At 40.6% G+C, this 24259-nt stretch overlaps 1 protein-coding gene across 4 annotated transcripts in view; it reads left to right on the top strand.

Moving 5' to 3' along the window:
- The window catches only part of MTUS2 (microtubule associated scaffold protein 2), a 263855-nt gene that overhangs the window by 82934 nt on the left and 156662 nt on the right, over positions 1 to 24259 (top strand). For all 4 annotated transcript variants that reach the window (XM_071433978.1, XM_071433977.1, XM_071433980.1 and 1 more), the window contains one exon: positions 20133 to 22755. In XM_071433978.1, coding sequence (XP_071290079.1) covers positions 20464 to 22755 — 2292 coding nt within the window. In that variant the 5' untranslated portion in view covers positions 20133 to 20463. The remainder of the gene's footprint in view (positions 1 to 20132; positions 22756 to 24259) is intronic.

Below are 24259 nucleotides of genomic sequence, written 5' to 3'. Positions count from 1 at the left end.
CCCTAGAGAGGGAGAAATCAGCCTGTCTCTACTTTTGTTTGACTAGACTAAACAAGCCACATTTTCTTTGCTCTTCTCCCTAAAGAGGTTTTATCTCCCTCAGTTACCTTAAATGTCATTATCTGCATATTGCACTGAACATGGCTTGCCAACTGGGTCACTTAGTATCTCACCAGTGCTTTGTACAGAGACACCTAAATTTGTGAGTCTGTGTTGAAAAAGCTTCCCTAATATTCCATTTGCCTTTGTTTTGGCTGCATCACATCAGAAACTTGCAATTCCTTTATGATTCCAGTGATTCCAGCTGTTGAGTGTTCGGGTTTGAGCTGTTGTGTTACAAATCCATGAGGGCAAGACAAAAGTGTTGTGAGCTTACTGGCTGCCACAGAAAGCAAGTGCTGGAACAAGGACAGACCTGGACACAGCCACCAGTGCCAGACGTGACATCAGACTTTCTCTTGTAAAACTTTCTGGTTTTAAGCAAGATAATATTGATACCATGGAAATCATGGAAATACATTATTTTCATTATTGTCCTTGTCTCCAAGATAACATCCCTGATTTGAGTAGCAGCACAGAATAAGGTGAAGTCACATTCAAAACAGCTACTTTTCTTATCTGAAGGAAGCAGTTTTATTTCTGTAGGGCACAGCCATGGCTAATCACTTTGCTTGCATTTGTATTTCTCAAAAAACATCCCCTGTATGTGATAAGGATAATGGCCTCATGCCACAATTCCTCACCCAGCGATCCCTTTTCCAAGGACAGGGAAAGGGCTGATGGCAGGAGAGCTTTGGACCCTTTGCAGGGGAGGTGCCTGTGGAAGGTGTGTGCTGATGGTGATTATCAAGTAATTGCAGCAGGAAGGCAGAAGCCAGCCTGAATGCTCACATGCTGCATTCAGATAGCAAAGCTCCCAGCTCCTAACGTAATCTTCCGCTGATCAAACAGGGATTGGGCTAAGCCAGGACTTGGCTGAGTGTAATGTTCCTCTTGCCAAGGAGGTCAGGGCTAGGCCAGGCTGGCTGGGAGCTGGTGGAGAAAATGATGGAGGTTGGTTGATTGTGAGTCAGGGCAGACAGATGCTCCCCAGCCCACTGGGGACCTCTCTGAGACGAGCAGCTCTCTCCTTAGGTTTCCAGGTAGGTGCAAGGGTCACAGTCTGGAACTCATTGCAAAGAAAATTAATTAATGCAAGAAAAGTCTGCAAGAGAGCAAGGAGAGGGAAGAATTTCTCAGTATCTAGATCAGATGAGAACAGAATGTGATTGCTCCAGAGTGTCCTTTTTAGCAAAACACTGGGAAACAGTGTGTAACAGGGTGTTATTTAGCCTGACTTTATTCACTTCTTAAGTCTTGATTGTATGCACTGTGGTTTTCTTTCTTTTTCTTTCAACTTCTCCAAAATCCAAAGGGTTTTCTGTGAGTGACAGTTCTGCCTGAGAAAGGCAAGAATTGTTATTTGCAAGTGGGTGCAATTTCCTTCTCTTCTGTGATTGTACTTCCCTGTCATCTTCTTGGTTATCAGCCTATTCCAGTTTCTTTTATTTGTCCTTTCATTGCAAATAATGGATTTCTCAACACTTCTTCTCTTTCATTTTTTTTAAAAATAATCTCATTATCCATTAAGATTGATGAACTGTTTCCTGCCTTCCTGCTTTCTCTCAGCTTTCCTTGTGCTGTCTCTGCAAATATTCTTCAGCACGCTGATGTTGTCCTTGCATCCGTTGTGGGACAAGGCTTATGAATACAGGCTTTGCACTTTCTTTGTAGGTCATGGTGTGGCTTTATGCTGGCTGACTTGGACCCTTTTGTCCTGAAACGTCAAGTAAAGTGGCCAAAAACTATTGACTGGATTATGGGGAAAATGTAAAAAAAAGAAAAAAATAAAAAAAGAAAAAGAAAAAATAGATTTTAAAAAAGTGCTTTTTAAAAATGCTTTTTCAGAATTAGCTATTAAAAAAATATACTTACATTGTCATAACTTCCTTATTCTCATCTCTACTTAAAAAAAAAACAAGATAGAAACTTTCCTGCCAAAAATGGGTAGAATTTTGATGGCTTGATGGGGTTATTTTGATTGAAAAAAATTGATCTGCATTAGTAACCCCAAAGGGGTGAAAAGCTGTTCTCTTAAAGGCAGCAGATGTTTTGCTGTGAATATTCAGGCACTGATCTCTTCTCTCTGATCTCTTCTGTCTCTGGTACCCAGAGACAGAACCTGTGGTAATGGCCTGAAGCTGCTTCAGGGGAGGTTTAGGTTGGATATCAGGAAAAGGTTTCTCACCAGGAGGGTGGCTGGGCACTGGAACAGGCTCCCCAGGGAAATGGTCATGGAACCAACACTGACAGAGGTCAAGAATCTTTTGAACAATGCTGTCAAGAATGTGGTGTGACTCTTGGGGTGTCCTGTGCAAGGCCAGGAGTTGGACTGAAGGATGCTAGTGAGTGCCTTGCAATTCCAGGTATTCTATGATTTCTTGCCAGGAACTTATGCAAGGTTCAGGAGCATCTGGAGGATGAAAGCCTGTCCTGCACAGTGCTCTAGGCAGTTGGGGAGAAAAAGACATTTTGATGCAGAAAGTAATGGGGTGCTCCAGGCACTGCATCTCCTCCTGACAGGGTTTGACTCTGGCTTTGGTACCATGTGAGAAATGGGGCAGAAGAGACTCAGTTGCACTCTGGGGGATTCCACTGACTATATATGGTTGTTTTTAAATTTGAAGCCGCAAATATCATGTAAATGAAGTATTTTTGTATGATTGTATTTTTACTGGAGTGTTTTGTACATAAGCTCTTTTCCAGAGTGAAAAGTCAAAAAAGCAGAGGAAAAGCATTTCAGGAGTAGTAGGCCATGACTATTCAGTGGTTGATTCCTGCCTTTCAGGGTTATTTCACTGGGATTTGGAGTCCGGGAATATGGTGAAGCTCTCTACAGGATCCCATAAAGTTACAGTTTCATCAGGTACATTTTCTTGTGTTTCCCCCTAGCCACATCCATGCAGATAAACAGAGAGCCTTCCTGAACACACATTGATCTCCTCCTGGTTAAATCTTTGGAGTGGCTGGCAGCATAACTTTGGTCTATGAAGGTTAATATTCTCCCAAACATTTCCTTAGAATATCTCCAGTGTTTGAACACTCAAGGATGCAGTTACAATTATCCATCCTCCTTTGGGGGATAATAATTTCTGGAAGGATAGAGATGGATTGATGAGCCATTTCAAGCCAGCTGTCCCCACTGCCCAGGAACATTTCTAACCATGTGTATTTTTAGTCTAGGTGTTGTCTGAAGTGCTATCACACCCCTTTCTTTCCTTTTTATTTTTGTTACACTCTTATATATCCTTTTTGATTTGAAGTATGTAATTTCACCAAGGGAGCTGTGCTATGAGAACATAAATGATGGTATTTTATGAAAAAAGTGAGGTGTCAAAGGTGCATTTTTGTTGTTTGGAAAAATTCTTGCCAGTGTAACTCATACAACAATAGAGCTAAACCAAACGGGCGGAAAACATTTGCACAAATAGCAGTAATTGCAACTGAAAGGTGTAATTGTTGTATCTTTATCTGACATGATGAATTTGAAATATCATTCATTATAAAAAAAATTAAAGGGGACATTCTGTGTAAACAAAGTAACACGGTTCACATAGGATAATTTTCACTGATAATCTCTTTTTATATGCAAAACCTGATACAAAGAGACTCTTTTCAGTGATAAGAGCTATTCTACAGAAGAATTCACATATGCTTCCTACAGTGTAGACCTTCAGCTAAAGCCAGGACAGTTTATATCTAACAAGTGATCTTGTTAATAAATGTAGGTATTTTATTTCCAAAGTTTCTCTTAAGAAATTTCACTTTGTATGAATTCATCTGTCACTGGAAATTATTGTGGTGCTTGATTTGGGTGCACATTTATCTGCAGATCTTTACTGAACTACTCATTAAATTCCCTTCATTACACAGGGTTAAAAAAAGACAAATTTGAACTTCATGTGAGTCCTGCCTTACCCAGGCCTTTTAGCTGCTGTGTTTACATCAAGGCTGCTCACACATGGCTTCTTCCACTGTCCTCACTGCAATCTTTAAGTAAGAGCAAGACAAAATCAGGTAATTCTCAAGTGTTCTCTGATCACTGAGATATTGACCCATTCCCAAGTAGCAATATACAAGTATGTGAGTGTAATAGCTTAGAATTTAAAATCTCTTGATGCAATTATGATACAGGACTTCTGCTAGTGGCCTTTACTAATCTGGTGGTATTTTTATTCTAACACGCAATTTACCAAATGTTTTTTGGATTTATTTATATTTGTTGGGGAATTAGGAGGGAGGAATGCAGGGTCACTTTAGCTTGTGGGGTTTTTTGCATTCTCTAAACAACTGGGGATGAAGCACTGGTGGACATGTCTCTGAGTAACAGAGATAAGAGGTACAAACAATCATTTCTTAATTACTTGGATGATGAACCTTTGTTAAGATGCTCAGCTTCCAAATCCTGAACAGATTTAAGACTGGGAAGAAATTAGCAAAGACAAGAGAACTCATCATTTTCTCTCTGTATCAGGGGACATCACTGCTGGCCTGGACCATTGCTGATGCAGGCAGCACATCAGCTCCCTGCTGTGCATGGATCTCAGGCCTTTCTATACCTTCATCCTGGATGTCTGTGCCTGGTTTCTCAGGCACTGAAATAGTTTATTTTATTCACATTCTTGGTGTCAACACACAATGCCTTTGAATACCCAAGATACAACTGCATGATCAAATGCTATGGTCTCTGTGATCTAATATTCCCTTCATCCTAAAAATCAATTCACAGAATCAAAATCAATAATGCCCTAACACACGTAACTTGTCAGTTCTGAAATGTTTCTTGCTTGTCATTGTTTTTGTGAGCCTTGTGTTTTAGCAGAAAATGTCCTTGCTGAATCATATAACTTCAAATAACATCCTAAAAATGTAAGTACGTGCAGGAAGACGAAAGTGCAGAAAAATTTTGATTGCATTTCAGTGCAATTGTATGTCTTTGCTTTCATGTCTGTGATAGGAGCACAGACTTCAGATCACATAGCAGAAATTGGATCAGAGACACCATCTGACTCCTTATGCGCTCACACCACTGGATTTTTTGCCTGCTCCTGCAACATATAAAACTGGCTGGCATTTTTCAGTTAATAAACAGGATAGATATTGTAGAGACTTTGTTACCTCTTATTGATGCTCTGCACTTTCCCCAAGGATAAGATAAAAGCATTTTCTTCATGCTTGTAGTTTGAACAGAACATTAGATGTCAAGACTATGGGAGAGGAAGGAGAGAAGATGCAAGGTGAAACATGATTAGGCATACATGTATTACAGAGGAAGTAATTGAGGTCTTGGATGGGTTTTGCATGGATTTAAGATCTGCAGAAGTGTCCCCACAGCTTGTAACATCCTGCGTTTACATTATGGCAATGCCCACTGCTGTTGTACAGGGAAGAGTCTATCACTGTTTGTTTTTCCAAAAACTCTCCTGTCTTAAAAAAACCCTTCTGTAAGTTATTTCTTTTCATTCATTAAAAAAAAAATCTACATCTAGGCTGAAATTTACCGTCTAGTGTGTCATTCCTGAAAATGTATTTTAGTTATTTAAACTTTATGTGCAAACAAGGGAAGAAAACCTTTCACGTGGCTGTTTCCTACTTCTACAATTACTGTAGAAGTATAGTGGTTCAGATGCTAAAGCTCCTACATAAGCAGTCCCTTTTTAAAATGCAGCCTATAGTTAGTGTAAGATGCAGCTTTTGAGTGCAAAAAGAAAAGCAAAGAGGCCAAAGGTATGTGAGAATGGCAGCATAGCTAATGTCTGTGTGCACCCACTTCTGTCAGCAAGCTTTCCAAGATTTTTCAGTACGATGTCAGCTGCATATATGTTGCTTGTATTGATTGAATTATGGGGGAAATATCTCCACAACAGCTGTTCCATGATGTCTTATCAACTGTATATGTGTTTGTGTAATAGGCCACAAATTCCACCTTGTAATAAGTTGTTGAATATGTATTTGCAGTGCAGATTTAATGTCTCTGCAGATCAGATAACGCTACAGAAAGTTTGCCAAATGATACTAGCATGTAGTTTTTGGCAACAGCCTTCCTTCCTTGAAAGAATAGAAAGCCCAAAACACTGAACACAGAGAAGCTATCTATAAATAGGTCTTCCTTCTGTTTTTTCAAGCCCAGCAATGGTACATTAGCTGATTGAGTCTTTTGTAAGATGGTTTAATATAATGCCACAATGGTACTTAGACACTGCCAAATAAAAGAAGACAAACCACACAATTATTAGAAAGGCACTCTTGCAGTTTTTGTATTGTATTTATTGCCACCATTGTCAGCTAACCAGTGGAAACTTTCTTGAAAGTTAATTCACTTTCAGAAGTGTGGAATACCCAAGAGACACCCTGCTTCTTTACTGTTACTCCTGGCAAGGGGATATTTTCATTCCTCCATTGTGCTTTTGGATATTTATATTCCCTTATTGCCTTGTGTAAGTTACTGTAAGTAAACAATGAGACTGAATGAACAAGCTTCATATATAATCCATTTTGTAGCACGAGGACAATAGTTTCATGATGTTTATTTTTCAGTACTCTCTTTTAATCACTTTTAAATTATTATAGCAATAGGCTTGGTGCTGTGCCATTCGAGGCAGTAAAAATGCCCCTAGTAAAGCTCATGGTGCAGGACTGAGTCACAGTAGCAGAAATGTTCATTTCACTTTAATTTTCCTTTCCTCATTTTCTTCCTATTACCACTAATAGTGTTACTTTTGGAGTATTGTATGTTATACAGACCAGCTTAACTGCTATTTCTTTTTCAGATCCAACCCTCTAAGCAATCACCCTCAAAGCTATAAAAATGGTTATCTGACATACTGCCTATTAGTCCAGTGAAGACAAACCAGGTGTGCTTTAACAGCCTTTATCACTCCTTTTGTGTAAGCATTCCAAGAAGATCCCTAGCATTCTGTCTAGGGATCATGCAAATCTGTGCTTTGGCCAGAGCCAGACCAGCTCTAAGAGATCCCATTCTGAGAAATACTCCCCCACAAAATTGGTATATGATTGGATTTATATCCACAAATCATCGACTCATCCATTTGTTACCTGTATAGAAGTATCCTGTAATATTGAACAAAAACACTTCACTTCTAGACTGATAATATTAAGGTCTTTTTATAGATCATGGCAAAAATGTGCCAGTATCCTAAAACATTTGGTGTCAAGACATCCTGACTGCAAAAGTGGGAGCTTCTGACACTAGATCCTTCTTATTCCATCTCCATACCCTCCAAATGAATGTGCAAATGCATTACAAACTTACTGATTCATTGCCCCATCACTTTTTCTATGTCCAGAATCCTACAAGTGTTTCTTGTACAAACTACCAGAGCTCTTCTCTAGCCAGATGTTTCCAGACATTAATTATTTTTATTTGGAAGCTCTTGAAGAGGCAGCATAGAAGTGTGAACAGTCATCTTTCCTCATGCTGTACAGAAGTGAGAGTTATTGTACTCACAGTGCAAACACTGTGGCATGTCCATAACTTTACTGCTCTGAGTCATCCCCTTGACATCTGTAAGATGACTTAAGATAATAAAGTTCAGCATGTATGGAAGCATTTGCTGGACAGGAGTTTATAGTTCCCATAGGCGTTATTTATCCATGTTGCATATATTAGGTTTTTTTATTGCTTTTTCCCAAAGTTTCACAGATAAGTTACAGAATAAGATTGGGAGGGAGGTCACATTATCCACTCCTCTTCAAGGCAAGATAATCTAGAATTGCATAAATCCTAAGGTTTGTCTAAAATGTTCTTAGAAACATCTAATAATAGTTCCATGTCTCCTTATAAAATTTAGGTACAATGTTTGATGAACCTTACTGGCATGCAGAGGTTAATTATGGGATACTGCTCTCCTACTAAACATTTATCTTGTGTTTTTCTTGATGACCCACAATTTCTTACTGAAACATTGACATGCTCAGAGATGTACGTGACGTGCAGATCTCTGCAGTTTCAAGGAAAAGCAATCTTTAGTTTTCCCATTAGTGCAACATTTCTACTTCTGAGGGTTGTATTGTGATCTGCCTAACACTCTAAAATACTTTTATGTATATTAGAAGTACTCAGAATGAATTTGAAAATACAGTAGTTAGTTCAAATACATTCCTTCTGTAGTTCTTTGAGAGCATGTAGGTAAATTGTTGTCTGCTGTTTTCCAGGGCTGTCTTCTTTTGTAACTGTTTCCAAACATCTACAGTATCTTTCCAGTTAAGGACACAGTGTGGGAATATTACTGACTACTTGGCTACTGGTGCACTGTGGATTATGAGGCTGAAGGAAGCCAAGAGTAGACATTTTATTTGGAATTTTTTTTTTCTGGGGTGCTGAAGGAACTAAGAAAGAAAAAAAAAGGGCAACTTTGGATCACTGAGACTTCTTTACTTTGGGAGAATGAAAGGCAGAATCCCACAGACTTGCTGAAAGTAGATGATGCTATACTGGTGTCACAGGTAAGTTCTCTGTTTTGAAGAGCAGTCCTTTAGTTTTAATGCTACCCATATAAGTGAAGGGGGTAAGGGCAGGTGGGTGTTATGACAGCCCTGCTGCAGCTCAGACCAAAGCCTGGCCATGTCCAGCTATGCATTCTTGCAGTATTACTCATTAGTCATCACTAAATATTTATTCAGCTTAAGACACACATTTTGCAAGTGGCAGAGTTGGTTGTAGTACAATTTTTTCTCCTTCTTACAGATTGAAATGGTCTGCCTTATTTCTTCAGTTCCTTTTGATTTTCTGCTTATTTTCCTGATAGAAAAGACCTCTGTTTCAGTAACGTGTGTAATTACCCTTACAGCATGGGATTTGTTACTCTATTAGAATATAGGGTTTAATTGAAGCAATGTGGTGCTGATTCAGGTAGAATAAAAGAAGTTTTAACATAATTTTGTGTGCTGCTTTTGGCTTGAATATTTTTCTTTACAGCAGCTAATGTGGTACTGTGTTTTGGATCTGTGCTGGAAACAGTGTTCATAATTCAGGGATGTTTTCTTTATCGCTGAGCAGCACTTGCATAGTCAAGACCATTTCTTGCTCTCACACCATCATGCCAGTAACTAACCTAAAACTTTTACTTGCTCCACCAAAGTGAATTTGAGCAGCTGAGTCTATTCTTGTCTGTATGTCACTGGGAGAACAATTAATTTAACATAATGAAGCAAATAGGCACTATAATTTTCTGGCAGTAATAATTCACTGACAAAAATGTCACAGATGTCAAACAGAGGGAATTTCTTGTCCTATTTCTCTGACACTTTTGAGTGAAAAAGGATCTCAAGTGTAGCACTCACATACCAGGTTCAGCAGGGAAGGTATTTAGAGTAAAGAGCCATTTTTAGCTTCAGTTTTTTCTCTACAAGAGTTAGCAGAATCCTGGGACAGCTATTTGCAATGAATAGTTTAGGGTTTAGATATATGAAACTTGTGTTTTGAATGATCTTCTGAGTTTTAGAAAATGCACTCCCTAACAAAGTAGTACTGATTTACCCACACTGAGTATATTCTTATAGGGGTCACTTTCATTTTGTCTCCTTACTTTATGTCGTCTAACCATGGCCACACAATGAAGTGCCTTGGCCAGGAGAGATAGAGCCAACCTAAAACTCAACAGATTTAATAATAAATATTGTGGCATGAGGAAGGATTGTATTCTCCTGTTGGCTGAGAACTTGTGCCTGCCAGTTTTACCTGAGCTACTGTAACTCACTGGTAAATGTTAGGTACCCTGTCTCTGCCACATCCTTGGTGGCTCCAGCATTATTGCTTCTTCTAACCCAAAACTGGGGCTTTTAACTGCAAAGTAGCCTTACTGTACAGGTCATTCTTCTCCATTCCTGTAGTGCTGAGCAAATAATTGCTGCTACATTTTCAGGGTACTGTTTTTGGGCAAAATTCACTTTATTGCAGATAAAAATAATAATTTCAGGCCCCACTGTGTCTTTTTCAGAGGCATTTCCAGCAGTGTGTCCTTGCCAAAGGAATTTCTCTCCCTTTGAAGTTGCTGCTGTCAGAACATGGAAAAAATTGATTAAAAATTATGGACTAAATTCTGTCTGATTTCACCTACTCCAAGCCATGCTCACAACTGGACCAATTTTAGGTCAGAATGCTCAGAACCCTTTTGAGCCTCCAAGGATGGAGACTGTATAACCCCTTTGGGCGATCTGTGCCAGTGTCATTATAACCTCTGTCATTATAACATTTTTTCCCTCTTACATTTCTTACATTCCTCTTATGTTCCTTATTGCAGCCTGATTTTCTTTCTGCTTCTTTTCCTTTGGCTGAACACCTAGGAGGTGAGTCAGGCTCTGCCTTCTCTATTATTCCCCTTTCTAGGCAGTTGAGAAGAAGCTATTAGGTCATTCCCATGCTCCAATCTTTCAGGCTAACACAACCCCGACCCCTTGGCCTTGTATTCATGCTTTTTATGCCCCAGATCTGTAACCCTTTTGGTAGCCCTTCTGTGGATCCTCTTCATCCTCAGCAGCCTGAGGCCCCACACGTGGACACGGTGCTCCAGGTGCCTCATGCACGCCAAGCAGAGGGCAGGGTCACTCCCTTGACCTGCTGGCCACTCTCTGGCTAAAGCAGGCCAGCACAGGGTTAACCTTGGCTGCTGCAAGAACACACTGCTGACTCATGTTCAGCTTGTCCTCCACCAGCACTCATCCCCCAGCCAGCTCCACCAGCAAAGCTGGAAAGTCTTGAGCAGTTCCTTGGGAGACCACATCCTTCTTCCTTCAGTTTGCAGATGCAGTCAAACTGGATGAATAAGGAAGGGAATTTGCAGGTGCTTCCTTTACAGCACCCCGGGTTTTTTTTTTAACCTGATTTCAGTGTTTTGCCTTGAAAGCCCAGCTCTTTGGTACATGCTTCAAAGCCTGAACCTCTTCCCAACTTCACAAGGAGGGAGGGAAAACAAGTGTATGGTTGGGGTAAGTGCAGAGTGGGATTACTGCAAGTTGAAATATTGAACTCAAAACATCCCTTTCTCTTCGGGCTGAGGAGGTGGGGGCTTGCTGGTTTTCAGCTGATCTGTATCTGATAGGTACAGGAGATGCCTGGGGCACAACTTTGGATGACAATTAACAGCATTAAAAAAATAAACAAAAGCTATTAAATCCTGTAATTTTATTGTATATAAATTTGATGTTGAAAAATACAATAGGGAAAACAATCCCTAAGTGCACAAGCCTTTCTGATTGGAATGCATGGTGATAGAGTGCTGTAGCTGAATTTAATTTCTGTTAATTTATGAAAATGGGGGTGCAATCTTTTGACAGACAATTTGTTCTAAGTGTTTTTGAGCCACATACACAAAATTTTTTAAGTGGAGCAAATTTAATTGTTTACAGAGCAGTGCTGGCTGTGGAGTGCTTGTAGTACACTTTCAGGATCAGTAGCAGCAGGAGGATAATGCATTAGTTGTGCTTCACCTTTCTGAATATTAAGATTTTGCATTCTGCCTTCTGTGCTCTCAGGTGAGAACTCCCCTGCCAGTTCTCCTTCCTGTGCCCTTGGCCTCCACAGACGTGTGGTGCAGGTGGGCATCTGAAATTCCAGCTTCTCAGTCAGAGTGGCCTGAGTGGAATAATTGCATACGTTCCTCCTACCTTACTAATAGTTGGAGTTACACCTGGAAACCTACTTTATGTACTTTACTGAGCCTGAATAAAACCACATTGAGATGCCCTTCAGTTGGTTGTAGTAACTGTTGTGACCAGGCTACTCTGGTAAAATCCAGTGCCCAGTCTGGATTTTAACACAGTTTTCATTCTGACACTGCTTTTTAAAACAAAGTAACAGCAGTTTTTTCCTTCCCTTAGGTCTATAGTCACAAGTCACAATTTGTTCTACATTTTGGAAATGTAGATTTCCCAATCTCAATGTTTGATCTGTATTTTGGAAATACAGTGGCATTTTGGAAATATGGGTCAAATTATCAAAAATGTTTTTTACTGAGGTTAAAGCAAATGAGCAGAATTTTCTGATAATGCTTCACATTTGTTTCAGTTTTTACTGATGGATTGCAGTAATGTTTAGAAATTTTGACTGCAGTAGCATTTCTGAAATTTGACAGCATTACAGAGCTGGTTGTGGTTCAAACTGAAATGTGCAAACCTAGCAATCTGAAATTAGGGTTCTAAATTCATATTTAGGTATTCAGTTGAGAACTGACACATTTACCTGCTGTTGAATTCAGTAGAATTCAAGAAATTGTGTGGAAAGACAGTTTACCCTTGGCTACACTCGAAGTTAAAACTGAGTTCAGTATCAGCTGTAACTGCTTTATCAGCAGTGGGTAAATTTGCTGGAGTAGACAAAGCTTCTGAGTTTCTGGGTTTTTTGCTCAATAGGAAGCAAATTTATGAACTTTTTTTTTTTCATGTTTGAGTGTTACAACTAAATCTATTTATTTCTGTCTCCCAGATGTTTTTTGGAAGCCAGGAAGGATTTAGCAGTCTTAGCAAAAAAAACAATGATCATTTTGGAAACATTTCACAATCCCCTTTCTGTGTCAAGATTTTGTGCTGCACAGAAATAAATTAGGCAGTGTTTTGGGGCCCCACGCATCCACCATCCAGATGTTGCAGATTTTATGATGAACTGCAGTTCATGTTTTTGGATAGAGAGGGACATAGAAAGTTTCTGGCTGGTCTCTGGGAGGCGAAGGCACCAGAAAGGATGGGCAGAATCCCTTTGCTGCTCCCTCTGTTCTGAAAGAGAGCAGTAGGAGCTGATGGTGCCTCTCTCACCTTCACTGCAATCTCCTGTTTCCATCAGTGGCACCGTGCCCAGGAGTGCTCAGGGGTGCAGTGGGGCATGTGTGGTGCCCTTGCTGGCATGTGGGCAAAAGAAAGAGTGCAGAGGGCTGTCCCCATGCCTCCTGTTTGGGGCTGACCCCTGGGTAATGTCTCAGCATGTAACAGATGGGCTGCACTGTGGCAGCAGGACTTGATTTGATACATAATTTTTCTTCCGTTTGTTTGCACTTGCTTGGGAGGAATCAGTTTTTGCCTTGACTGTATTTTTTGTCCAAGAAAACTTCTTTACTGCTTTCCTTCTTGCCATTTTCATTTGCTTTATGGTGCCTTGGGGTGATAAGGGAAAATTTTCTCTCCTTTGGGCTTTTGATTCGAGCTTTCCTTGTGCTGCCTGTGTTTTGCTCATGGCTGTGGCAATAAAGATCCACATGGCTTGGGCTGAGGTCTTGCCTTGCTTGATTTACCAGCTCATACTACTTAAAAAGCCAGGATGCCCTTATCTGATACTGTCTTCACAGTGGCTTTCCCTGAGGTTCTGCTGCTTGTTTTTCTTTCCTCAAATTGAACAGCATTGGGCCCCAGAAAGTATGAGCTGTTCCTAAACCTTTAGCCAGGTGTGCTTGGAATTAAATTTAATTTGGAATTAAAATAAAATCAGATATTTTTTCAAAGGTTAATTGCTGTGATTATCAATCAGCCTCCTGGTTGCCATTGCTAAGACAGACTTCTGCCTTTTTGGAGATAACTAATTAATAGGATTGTTTATATCAGAGTATGTTGTCTTATCCAACAGTCAATATTTGAAAGCAAGTAGAAATGTAAAAATAAAGAAGTCTTGAAAAACAACTATTCAGGCTTATGCCTGGTGGAGACTTGATTGATGTTAATAGTGAAAATAATCTGTCAGTTTTGATAATGAAAATCTTTAATCCCAAATCTTGTACTCCTTTGAAATAGCAGTCAGCAGGATACTTTCCATATAATGTACTTTGGGAATTCATCCCTCACAGGTGATAAATTTTTAGAGTATTATATTACAAAATGCAGTTTTGACAAACCTCCCCCCCCCCACCAAACTCATACATTTACAAGTTTCTTAAGAAAATAAAATGATATACATTATTTGGAAAGGGTTTTGATAAGTTTTCATTGAAGACATACTGAACCCCACAGAGTAACTGGAGATAAACTATGAAGCTGTACAAAAATTTCTGCTCTCGCATTGCCATTGCCACTGCCATGGCAGGAAAAATTGTGGGTGTGTTCCCCAGGATGACCATGAAAACTCAGGTTTCTTTAGCCAAGAGCACTTGGTTGTGGTTGTTTCCATCCTCAGTAGGGCCTGTGAGATAAACCACTGCAGTGCTAAAGAGGGGTGTTCAGCCAAAGGAGAAGCAGTGCACTCCCTTTGCTCCATCCACTGTGTTGGTGTCCTCCAGCTGCCATACACAGGCAACTGAGGATGCATGGAAGTGCTTCTAACAGGGAACATCTCCTTCGGGCTTTTTTCAGTGTATTCAGAAAGGAAAGTTGCACTTGCAAGCCAATTACACATCATGGCACCGCCAGCTGCTGCAGTGATCTCCAGGCCTGGAGTCTCATGCTGGCAGCTTATTTTTCAGTCCTGTTGTTTCACGTGCTGGCACGTCCCCTCCTTTGGGAAGGTGAAGGGACAACCTTGCTTTAGCACCTCTACCTTTGGCCGTGCTTTCAGGAGTGTTGCATGTTGTGGTGATTTCCAGCAAACTGGAAGTGATGCTGCTTCCAGGGGATCTCTCAGGTGTGTTGTATAAGGAAATTGTATTACTGAAAGCTTGACCCAAAAATCTCTCTGGAAATACAGGGAAGAGAGCCAAAAAGAAATGGCTCATCCTAAGTCTAGTGAAAGCAAGAACCAGGAGTTCTCCACTGGGCTTGTTATCACCCTGTTACTTAGGAAAATAAAAATAACCTTTCTGTGTTACCTGATTTGCCATTTGAAAATCTTGGCAAGATGAAGTAAATTTGAAATATTATTTGGAACTGAAAATGAAAATGTTTGATTTAGAAAATGTTGAAGCTAAATATGGCAAATGTTTGAAGTCTGTTTTGCTCATAATAATTTTTATAAAATTTGATAGACCAGCATAAATTGATTAGGTGGACCCTTGATTGATTGATGATTTGGTTTGATAGACCAGCATAAATTTATTAATTATTTTGATAAAATGAAATCTGTTTTATTATTGAATAAAAATTAAAGTATACCAGAAAAAATTGCCTTGGCCTATGAAACCATAAGTTGTTCTATCTTCAGTTTTTATAATTGTACTTATAAAGGTATAAAATATGCAATCATGTAAATAATGAAATCATTAAAAATTATTGACTATAGAGACATTAGACACACTAAAACATGGAAATTCTGGAAATGCTACAGAGCTGCACTCTACAAAAGCTTTTAATATCTTCAAATAATTTCAGTTTTACTTTTGAATTAGAACTGCCCTCCTGCCACTTTCCAGTGTGTAAAAATTTGATAGATTTGCTCTATCATCTTTTCTTTGCCTATGTTCTAATTGCTTGTCAGGCAGAAAGTTGTCTCTCTGAAGTACTGTCCTCTTCATGACAGACAGCAACATTTCCACAGGACCTGCCAAAGATGAGATTATGCTGTAATTTCCTCAAACAGCTGTGTCTGCTTTGTTATGAATAGAAGCTGTCGGGGACTGTATCCAAATCTTTAGTTCTCACCCTTCCAAATCACATTAACAAAATTATCACATGCCTGGGTGAGCACTTTTCTACCACTTTTAATTAATTCCAATTGTATGTTACCCACTCCAAAAGGTTTATTGGCTCTTTGTTTTTAATATCCTGCTATCAGCTTTCAGCTTCTGTCACCATCAGAAATAGTTCTTCATGAAGATTTGGGCTTCCCAAGGAGATATTCCCACCTCCTTTCCATCCAGTGCTGTATTTGTTTCATCTGTGGGCTCAGCTCTTGGCAGCCTGCAGGGCTGGCATTGCATGTGGTGGTATCTTGTCTGCCAGAGAAGGCCTCAGTGAAGCTCTGCCTGGTTTGCCAATCCTCCCCAGTGGCATTTCTTGGGACAACTGTGCATTTCAGGAGGCATCTGTTCCGTTTTCTGTAGTAACTGTAAAACCACATCTGTTTCCCACCTCATGCAAATATATCCCTCATCTGCTTTCCTCCATCTCCCTGCATCACTGCACTGGTCAGACAACAGCAGTGTCTTTCTCGTGGGCCAAGATTTCTTCCTGAGGGTCTTTTTCTGCAGGAGATCTGTGGGTATTGTAATGCATCCAAGACTCTCATCCTTTGGATGTGTGCTGCTTGTGCAGAGGGCAGCAGAGCTGGAGATTGTGCTCAGCCCTTGTCCAGGATGCTCCGGGAGTTTAAAAACTTGGAGCTCTTGATCTCATGATAGCCTCTGAGGAAAATGGCTGGAGATTTCTCACTTTGTGCTTTGAACTGAGTTGTGATCAAGCAGTCATAGCTGCCTTCTGTGAGGACAAACACCCCATCAGGCCTCCTGATTGCTCCCTGAGTCATTGTCAAGTGGGCTGGTGCACAGGTTCCCCCCATGTATAATAGAATCATAGAGTTTGGGTTGAACAGAGCCTTAAAGATTTTCTAGTTCCAACCCCCTGCCATGGGCAGGGACCCTTTCCACTGATGGGGTTGTTTGAAGCCATGTCCAACCTGGCCTTGCACACTTCCAAGGATGAAACAACCACAACTTCTGTGGGCAACGTATTCCAGTGCCTCACCGCTCTCAGTAAAGAATTTTTTCCTAATATCTGATCTAAATCTCTCGTCATTTATCCTAGTCCTGTGAATATTTGCTTATGTAAAAAGTAATTTTCCCTCCATTTTATAAGCTCCCGTCAAGTACTAAAAGGCTGCAATGAGGTCTACCTGGAACCCTCTCTGCTCCAGGTGAACAACCTGCCCGTGTAACCCTATTTCTTGGGCAGCACAACCCACTACCCCATTGGGCTGAGAGCTTTTGCCTTGCAGGAGTGGGCGGCTGACAGGGATTGTTGGCCCATGGCTGACCATTCACAGGCTACTGGCTCTGCCCCAGCAATTTACAAACTCATTGTTTTCTGTTGTTTGGGTTTTTTTTTTTGTTTTGTTTTGTTTTGCTTTATGGTAGTAGCAAGAGGCATCAGTTCAGTGGCAGATGGTAAATGAAGTGTTCAGGTGCTTCTCATACACATGGTACTGAAAGAGCAATCAGTCTAAGCCATGCACGGTGTTACCAGAACACCCAGATGTTTTTGGTGTATCTTGCTGTAAATATTCTGGGTTTAGACTCTCAGTACTGGGATGGGTAAGCAGCTGTAACAGCCTGTATTAGGAAATGTTTATAGAGGAAGCAAAATTCTCAACATGTTTCAGGTTTTATTTCTTTCTTCCCATTTTTATTTGTACACGTGCTTTGATAATTCCTTTGCATATCTCATAATTATCGCTGTTCTATTTTCGTGGCAAATTGAAAACAGAACAACCAATATTGTGGAATTCTTCACAATTTTTCTTTTTTCAATTCCTATTGAGGATAACAATATTTCTATGCTGCTTGTTTAACCAAAAAACCCACTGCTGTTACTATTCAGAAGCAGGCTGCTGCATTCTTTTTCCAGCCAGTTTTATTCTACAAACTTGAGGTCTGCTGATGCAGTCCCTGCTGCATGTCCTGGGGCAAAAATTATCCAGCTCAGCTTCTCCTTCCTCCTGATGTCTCCAGAGGTTAGGGTGAGACCTGCTGGCCAAATGTAACTTGGAGTGTAGCGGAGGAACTGCAATATCAGATGGGAAGAAACTCTTGTAGGCTTCTTTCCTAGATCATCATTAAATGGGCTCAGGTTTAAAATAGAGTCTCATAAGAGATAGACATCTTAGAAGGAACCTGATATGGCTGGAGTTGAACAGAAGTATTTAATTGTGTTTCTGGCTCCTTGAACTTTTCTTCTCCCTGTGGGATTCATAGCTAAACATAGTCTGGTGGATATAATTTTGTTCCACTCTCTAGCTTGTTCACATCACTTTGTAAAGGGTTTTTGTTTTGGTTTTTTTTCCACAAATACAGTTATAGATCCTGCCAAGACGCTGTGACTTGGAGAGCTATGACTTCATTTTCTACTCTCAGTGGTTCAGAGGGGATATTTTTACATTATACAGTATCAAGAAAATTTCATCCATATAAATCCTTACACATGCCAAGTTCAGTCTTGAAGATTGCAGACATGTTTCTTGTCCAGAGTCCCTAGTGATATGCTGCTAAGTGATGTAGTGTTGTCTTTGTTGGACTTGAGACTCCTCTTACTCCCTTCTCCTGTTCTGAGGAGGGCATCTGAAGTTAGGAGGTTCATGTCCCTCTCATCTCAGAGCATTCCTGCACAGCAGGGAGTGACTTCAGATGTGTGTGTGTCAGCCAACATCAGTCAAGAGAGGTGAGTAATAAAACATAGAGGAAGAGCCAGCAGAATCCAGACACAGCTGAGTCTTTTCATCTCACTGACTCCAAAGAGCATAGTGAAGTTGAGTCTGGACAGTGCCATTTAAAATAAACTGTCTTGCAGAAAACCCAAGCCAAAGCTTCTTAAATAGCAGCTATTTACAGAAGAATGATCAAATCTAAGGTCCCAAATGTAACACAAAACCATGTATCTTACTTCCAAATGGGCCTATCACAATATGTAAATGTTCAACACATTGACTGAACCAAGCTCCAAAGTTTGTATTCCCTAATAGGAAAATACATTATATTTTTATATTAATTTAGTAGGAGTCTTGTATGTTCTATAGCAGAACCTTGTATTATTTACAAGCTGTGTAGTTATTGTAATGGTAGTCATACAAGACATTACAAAGTTAAGCAGGCAGTATTCTGCAAAAAAAGAAAATATCTTTGGGTAATTGTATGGGTGTTAATTGTAAGAATGTAGTAGATTCTTCAAGTCTTTGACATCCCCAATCTGAGGCTGGATGCCACAAGAAGAGATGAAATTGGAATGCTGGGTGCATAGAGTCCATCCTTGTCAGCTTTAAGGGGTTAGTCTCAACTGGCAGCATCCTGAGGTTGAGCAGAGCCCTGTGTTTGAGAGGGGCCAGGTCTTTCCTGACCTTCATGTTAATAAATTTGTACTAGCAACGTTAAGCCAAAGTGCTTGGTCTGGTCTCTGAAGCACACCAGCATGGTCTCTCTGCACACTGTGTGTAAAGATGCTTTCAGTGAACACAGGGATCCAGACTGGCACCCAGATACTGTAGACAGAGCACTGGACTTATTCTGCACTTCTAATTAGTGCCCCTGTGAGCCCCTGGCTAGAAACCCAGCACAGCTGGGAGTATCACAAGTGCTTTGAATTCCAGCTTCTGGGAAATGTGGAGCATGTTACAGTTTCCAGTGTCCATGTTTCTTTATGATGAAGGGTATGAACACACAGGGTGCAAGAAATATCTCAGAGAGTGAATTTAGGCATGAAACAGACAGAAATCTCACCTTCATCTTGTTGGAGGTGATAGAAGACAAAATCTGGGCTCCCAAAGCCAAACATGTGAGGGAGCCAAAAAGAGATGCACTGTATTGGGATTGGTGTAGAATTCTCTATATTTAAAAATACACACATTCATCTGTCTGAGAAAAAATAGAACTTTTCTTTGCAGGCCTCCAGCCATAGCTTTTGCTTTCTTGGAATCTATAGATCTGGTTAAGAAATGTTGAAGGGGGTGGGGTGTTGGTGCAAGAACAGCAGTGATTTCTACAAGGCAAGGAGAGAAACCCATAAACAACTTCTGTGGACCTGGAATTTTATTATTGATGACTAATCTGTACAGTGATGCTTTAAATGCTTCAGTAGCCACTCTTGGTGTAATAATTGTTGAAGCAATAGGCAAATGTTTAGACCCTCAAGACTGGATCCCATCCTCACCTCGCTATTTTTGTCTATTTTCAGTTGTAAACCTATGTGTCTTAAAAACAGTAACAACCACTCCTCTAACCAGGACAGTTTTTGCTGTGTAACTTCTTGAGTCAGAGATCTGTCCTACACTAAGAACTTTTGCTGGGAGCAAAAGTGTAATTGAAACAGCATTTAAAGTGTTTGAAAACACTCTGTCCTAGGGTTATACCTGGGAGTGCTGTTGATTTTAAGTTTAATTTAGTTAGCATGATTTCTGACATCAGTGTAATGTTGTCTGTTTGGGTTTTTGTTTTATTTGTGTTTGGGTTTTTTCCCCTTAGGTTGGCTGGATTAACTGGCTCTCATTCAGAGGGAACTTGGCAGATCTATTTTGCTTTTGTTGAACCTCTCTACAGCACATCATAAAGATTTCCTAGGTCCAGGAGCTGCAGAAAAGACAACTGAGCAGCAGAAAAATGTGACTCTGAGAAGAGACTTCAAGCCTTCTGATGATGAATTTTCTACTGAACAGTTCTAATTTAAATATATATAAGTGAAGTATGCATAAAAGTTAACCTGGTAGGAAAAAACACCTTCTCATTAATTAGAACTGCCAAAAAAAAAAAAAAGGCAAAAAGAAAAAAAAAAGCAGTCAAAGCTTGAAGCTTCAAAATGAGTGCTCCACTAATTCCAAACAAGTCATGTTATTCCCAGCTTCACGACAACCGCAGTGAAATAAGAAACAACAACGAAAGCATAGTGAATGTTGGGGATACCAATGCCAACCAAATTGTAACAAAAGTTAGAGCCACTGATGGGGATGTTAAGAAACATGATTTGACAGATGAGAGTGGGAATATATACTCTGGAGGAACAGAGAAAGTGACTCATGTGCCTACAGAGCAGAATAAACTTCTGACCTTCAAAGACTCTCGAACCTGTCACACCAGTACACAGGAGAGTAAGCTGCCCTCCACCACAAGCAGGGAAATGGGGAAAGACTGTAGGACCACTGAAGCTAAGGATATATCAAGGCATATCAGGATTAGCCGAGGACAAAGTCTGTCCAATTTAAAAAGTAGCACAAATGATGCCAACCTGGAGGTTGTCTCCAAAGGTAATATTGACTTCACCCAGAACATTCCTAAGGGAAAAATGTCCAGGACTGTGGAGGTGGAGAGAATAAAAAGGCTTTCTTTGGGAAGACCAAGTAAATTTTCTCCTCAGCCTGAAACATTTGCAAAAGACAGCGTTGGTCGTGTGTCGTGCAAACGTCTGCTTTCTGCATCATTGGACTCCATTGACAGGTCTCACCACTTGGTAGGAAGTACAGAGAAATCCCAAAAAACATCCACGGATCATTTTCTTGGGATGGTGTTTTGTCCACTTGACAATACCTCAGAGGAAAAGACTGTATTTTATTCCACACCATCTACCTCAGGGAACAAGAAAACAAGTAAACCAGAAAATGTACCAAATGTTAGCATTGAAAGCACATTGCATACTTCTCATTCTCAACATTCAGCTGTTAAGCTCAATGAGGTTGCTAGTAAATCAGAAGCACAATTAGGTCAGGGTGATAAAAGCAAAAAACTGGAGCTTAGGACTGCACCATCTCTACAATATAAAAATACTTATCCACAAAAGATAGAGAGAATTATGCTGGTAGAGTTCCTGGGGTGTCCAAGAGCTGAAAATACAGCAGTGCAGGAACAGAAAAGCTCTGGGTCTGACATGTCAAAAATTCAAGAATCCCATTTTCATGACACCTATAATAAAGTAGAGGACCCATTGTCAAGCCAGGTAGTAACTCATCCTGATGATAAATTGCAACATGATAACATCGCCATCAGTAGGGAAGGAAGAGGAAGCAATGACAGTGACATCAGGGCAACCAGCCAGGCTGGTGAGGAATATTTTACTGATGAGGAAATGGAAACAATATTTCCACTCACCTGCAGTAGTAAATCCAGCATCAAAGTGACACCGAGAAAAAACAAAAATTTGCATGAAGTTGACACAGGTTGCACTGAAACAGTTGGTGAACAGATATCTTCTATACATGATATTAATCCACCTGACAGCAAGCCCTTGGAAGTTAATGAGAATAAACTGATGCTAGTCAAAGAAAGCACAGAGGATGCCGTTGTGCCTGCTTCTGATCCGTCAGAACATCACAAAGCGCGCAGTGCAGAGACAGTGTCAAACCAACAACCTGACAGTCACAGCAGTGATGTGGAAACCTCAAATGTTTCCAATTCAAGTAAAGAAACAGCTAATGTAGAGAAACAGCCTCCAGAGGAAGCACCAGAGAGCTGTAACATTCCAACAAAGGCTGATGTCTTTTTATGCGTCCCAACTCCTGTGCGCCCAATGGCAACGCCGGATGTTAATGGTCAGCCCACACTATCAAACAGTAATTTGAAGGACCTTTATGCACTTCATGATGACAAATTGTCACCCTCCTCAGTCCTACCTCCCATTGACAGCACACAGTTGTTAAACTTATCCCCTAAAGTGCCTATCAAGACTGCTTGCAGCAGCGCCATCCCAAAACCTATCCTGGTCCACCCCAAGGGCTCCCTCACAGATAAGGCCGGTGTGGACAGTGACTGCAGTGAAAAGCTGGAAGAAGGTGTTGAGATGAAGCCTGCCATCCCCCGGCCCAAACCTGTGAGACCTAAGATCATCACCTACATTAGGAGAAGCCCTCGTTCGATGGAGCAGCTCGACCCTTTGTTCGCGCCGGCGGGGCTGCCCTTCGACGGTGCCGCGTGCAGTGTGCCCGTCCCTGCCGAGCAGAAGGCGTCCAGCGGAGGGGAGCCAAAGCCCGCCGGTGTCCTCTACGACAAATTTAAACCTGACCTCCAGAAGCCAAGGCTCTTCGGTTCTGGACTAGTAGTGTCAGGCATTAGGCCCCCAGGTCATCACTTCGGTCCGATGAGCGAGAAGTTTCTGCAGGAGGTAAGTTTCTGCAGCTTGGACAGCTGCTTTTGTCTGCCGAGTGGTGATTGTTTACTTATTTGCTGCTGCCAGAAGTTAGTTCTCAAGCCTTAAATAAGAAATAAATCCTAAAACAATGTGTGATCATTAGGAATAAACTTACCTGACTGTTTCTGGCAGTGACCCTGTTGTGATATCTTAGCTGTTACTGGAAGTTGTTACTGTGTTCTTCCAGTATTTTCCAGCATATTGATCACCTGCTAGTATTATAAATAGGGATGTTTAGAAAGAAAAAGACATGCTGAATTGAATAAATAATTTTTTTTTTTTTTTGCTTCCTGAAGAATAGCTTTGGGAAATTATTGTAATTTGCCCATAGAGACTCTTCCTTCCTAATGGGAAAGTTGGCAAGTTTTTGAAGATAGAGCACTAGAGGTCTACACTAATTCCATTCTGTTTAGCTGTATGGAAACCCAGGGACCATCAGAGCTCTTTTTGGATTACACATATAATACAAAAGAAGATTTAATGCTGTTTCTTACACTGACTTGCACCTCAAAAAAGATTTCTTCTTTTCCCCAGAAAGCCTTCCTAAGCAGCCAAAACGTGATGGAAATCCCTCTAGATGCCTCTGGTTCCAGATATCTCACTGTGTTTCTGCCTTGTTAAACTGGGCAGGAGCCTTGGGTTCCCAAAATCCCTGCTAGGAGATGAACACAGTGGAGGAAGGATGAGCATGCTTAGTAGGTGGAGGAAGGACAGGGAAGAGCAAGCCGTGTTTGTCATGTGCTCTTGCATCCAGTGCTTGGGACCTGAGGTAGTTCAACAACCAAGCTTTTCATACAAACACTAAAGATAACACAAGTGATTTTATTTGAACCAGTCTTTTAAAAAAAGGATATGTTTTTTTGCTCTGTGTCTTGTGGTGTTATTAAGGCTATTTTACTCCCTACCTCATTCTACATACAATATAGATCCAAGGAGCAGCATTAAAATAAAAATTTTAGTGACTCAGTCAAAACCTGGCAAATATCCAAATTAGGATACTGTGTATGAGTGTAGATTGACCCTTATGGCATATTAGCTAGAAACCTACTGAAGTGAGCAAAGATTATAATTATTTCTTATCACAAACACAGAAAGAACAGTACTTGCTGTCCTTTTTCCTTTAACTTCAGTTTTCAGCTCTGTCCCTTGTATTTTATGTCCAGGGAGTGAATTACCTAAGTCTTTGGCAGATTGTCTATTCCAGCCATCATTAGTATATTTTCACAATTTCCTTGTAAGGTGAGGGAAAATTACTAGGTTACTGCTGTTGAATGCATGACAATGGAATGAAAGCCAAAATGACCCAGAGTGTGCACTGGCTGTTTGACTGTTTATAGGGTGGCAGGACCCTCTGGAGACCACAGGTGTCTGTGAGAACTGGGGTTCAGATAATCAGGCAGGATCAGCAGACACATCAGTGAACAAAGGACAGATTTCTGAGCACTGCTGAGGACTGATTTCAGCATGGTAAGGATTC

Source organism: Agelaius tricolor, unplaced genomic scaffold, assembly GCF_023055355.1.
Source record: "Agelaius tricolor isolate 1412-34295 unplaced genomic scaffold, bAgeTri1.0.p SCAF_9, whole genome shotgun sequence".
In the NCBI taxonomy this organism is placed as follows: domain Eukaryota; kingdom Metazoa; phylum Chordata; class Aves; order Passeriformes; family Icteridae; genus Agelaius; species Agelaius tricolor.
This window is presented reverse-complemented; position numbering and strand designations above follow the sequence as displayed.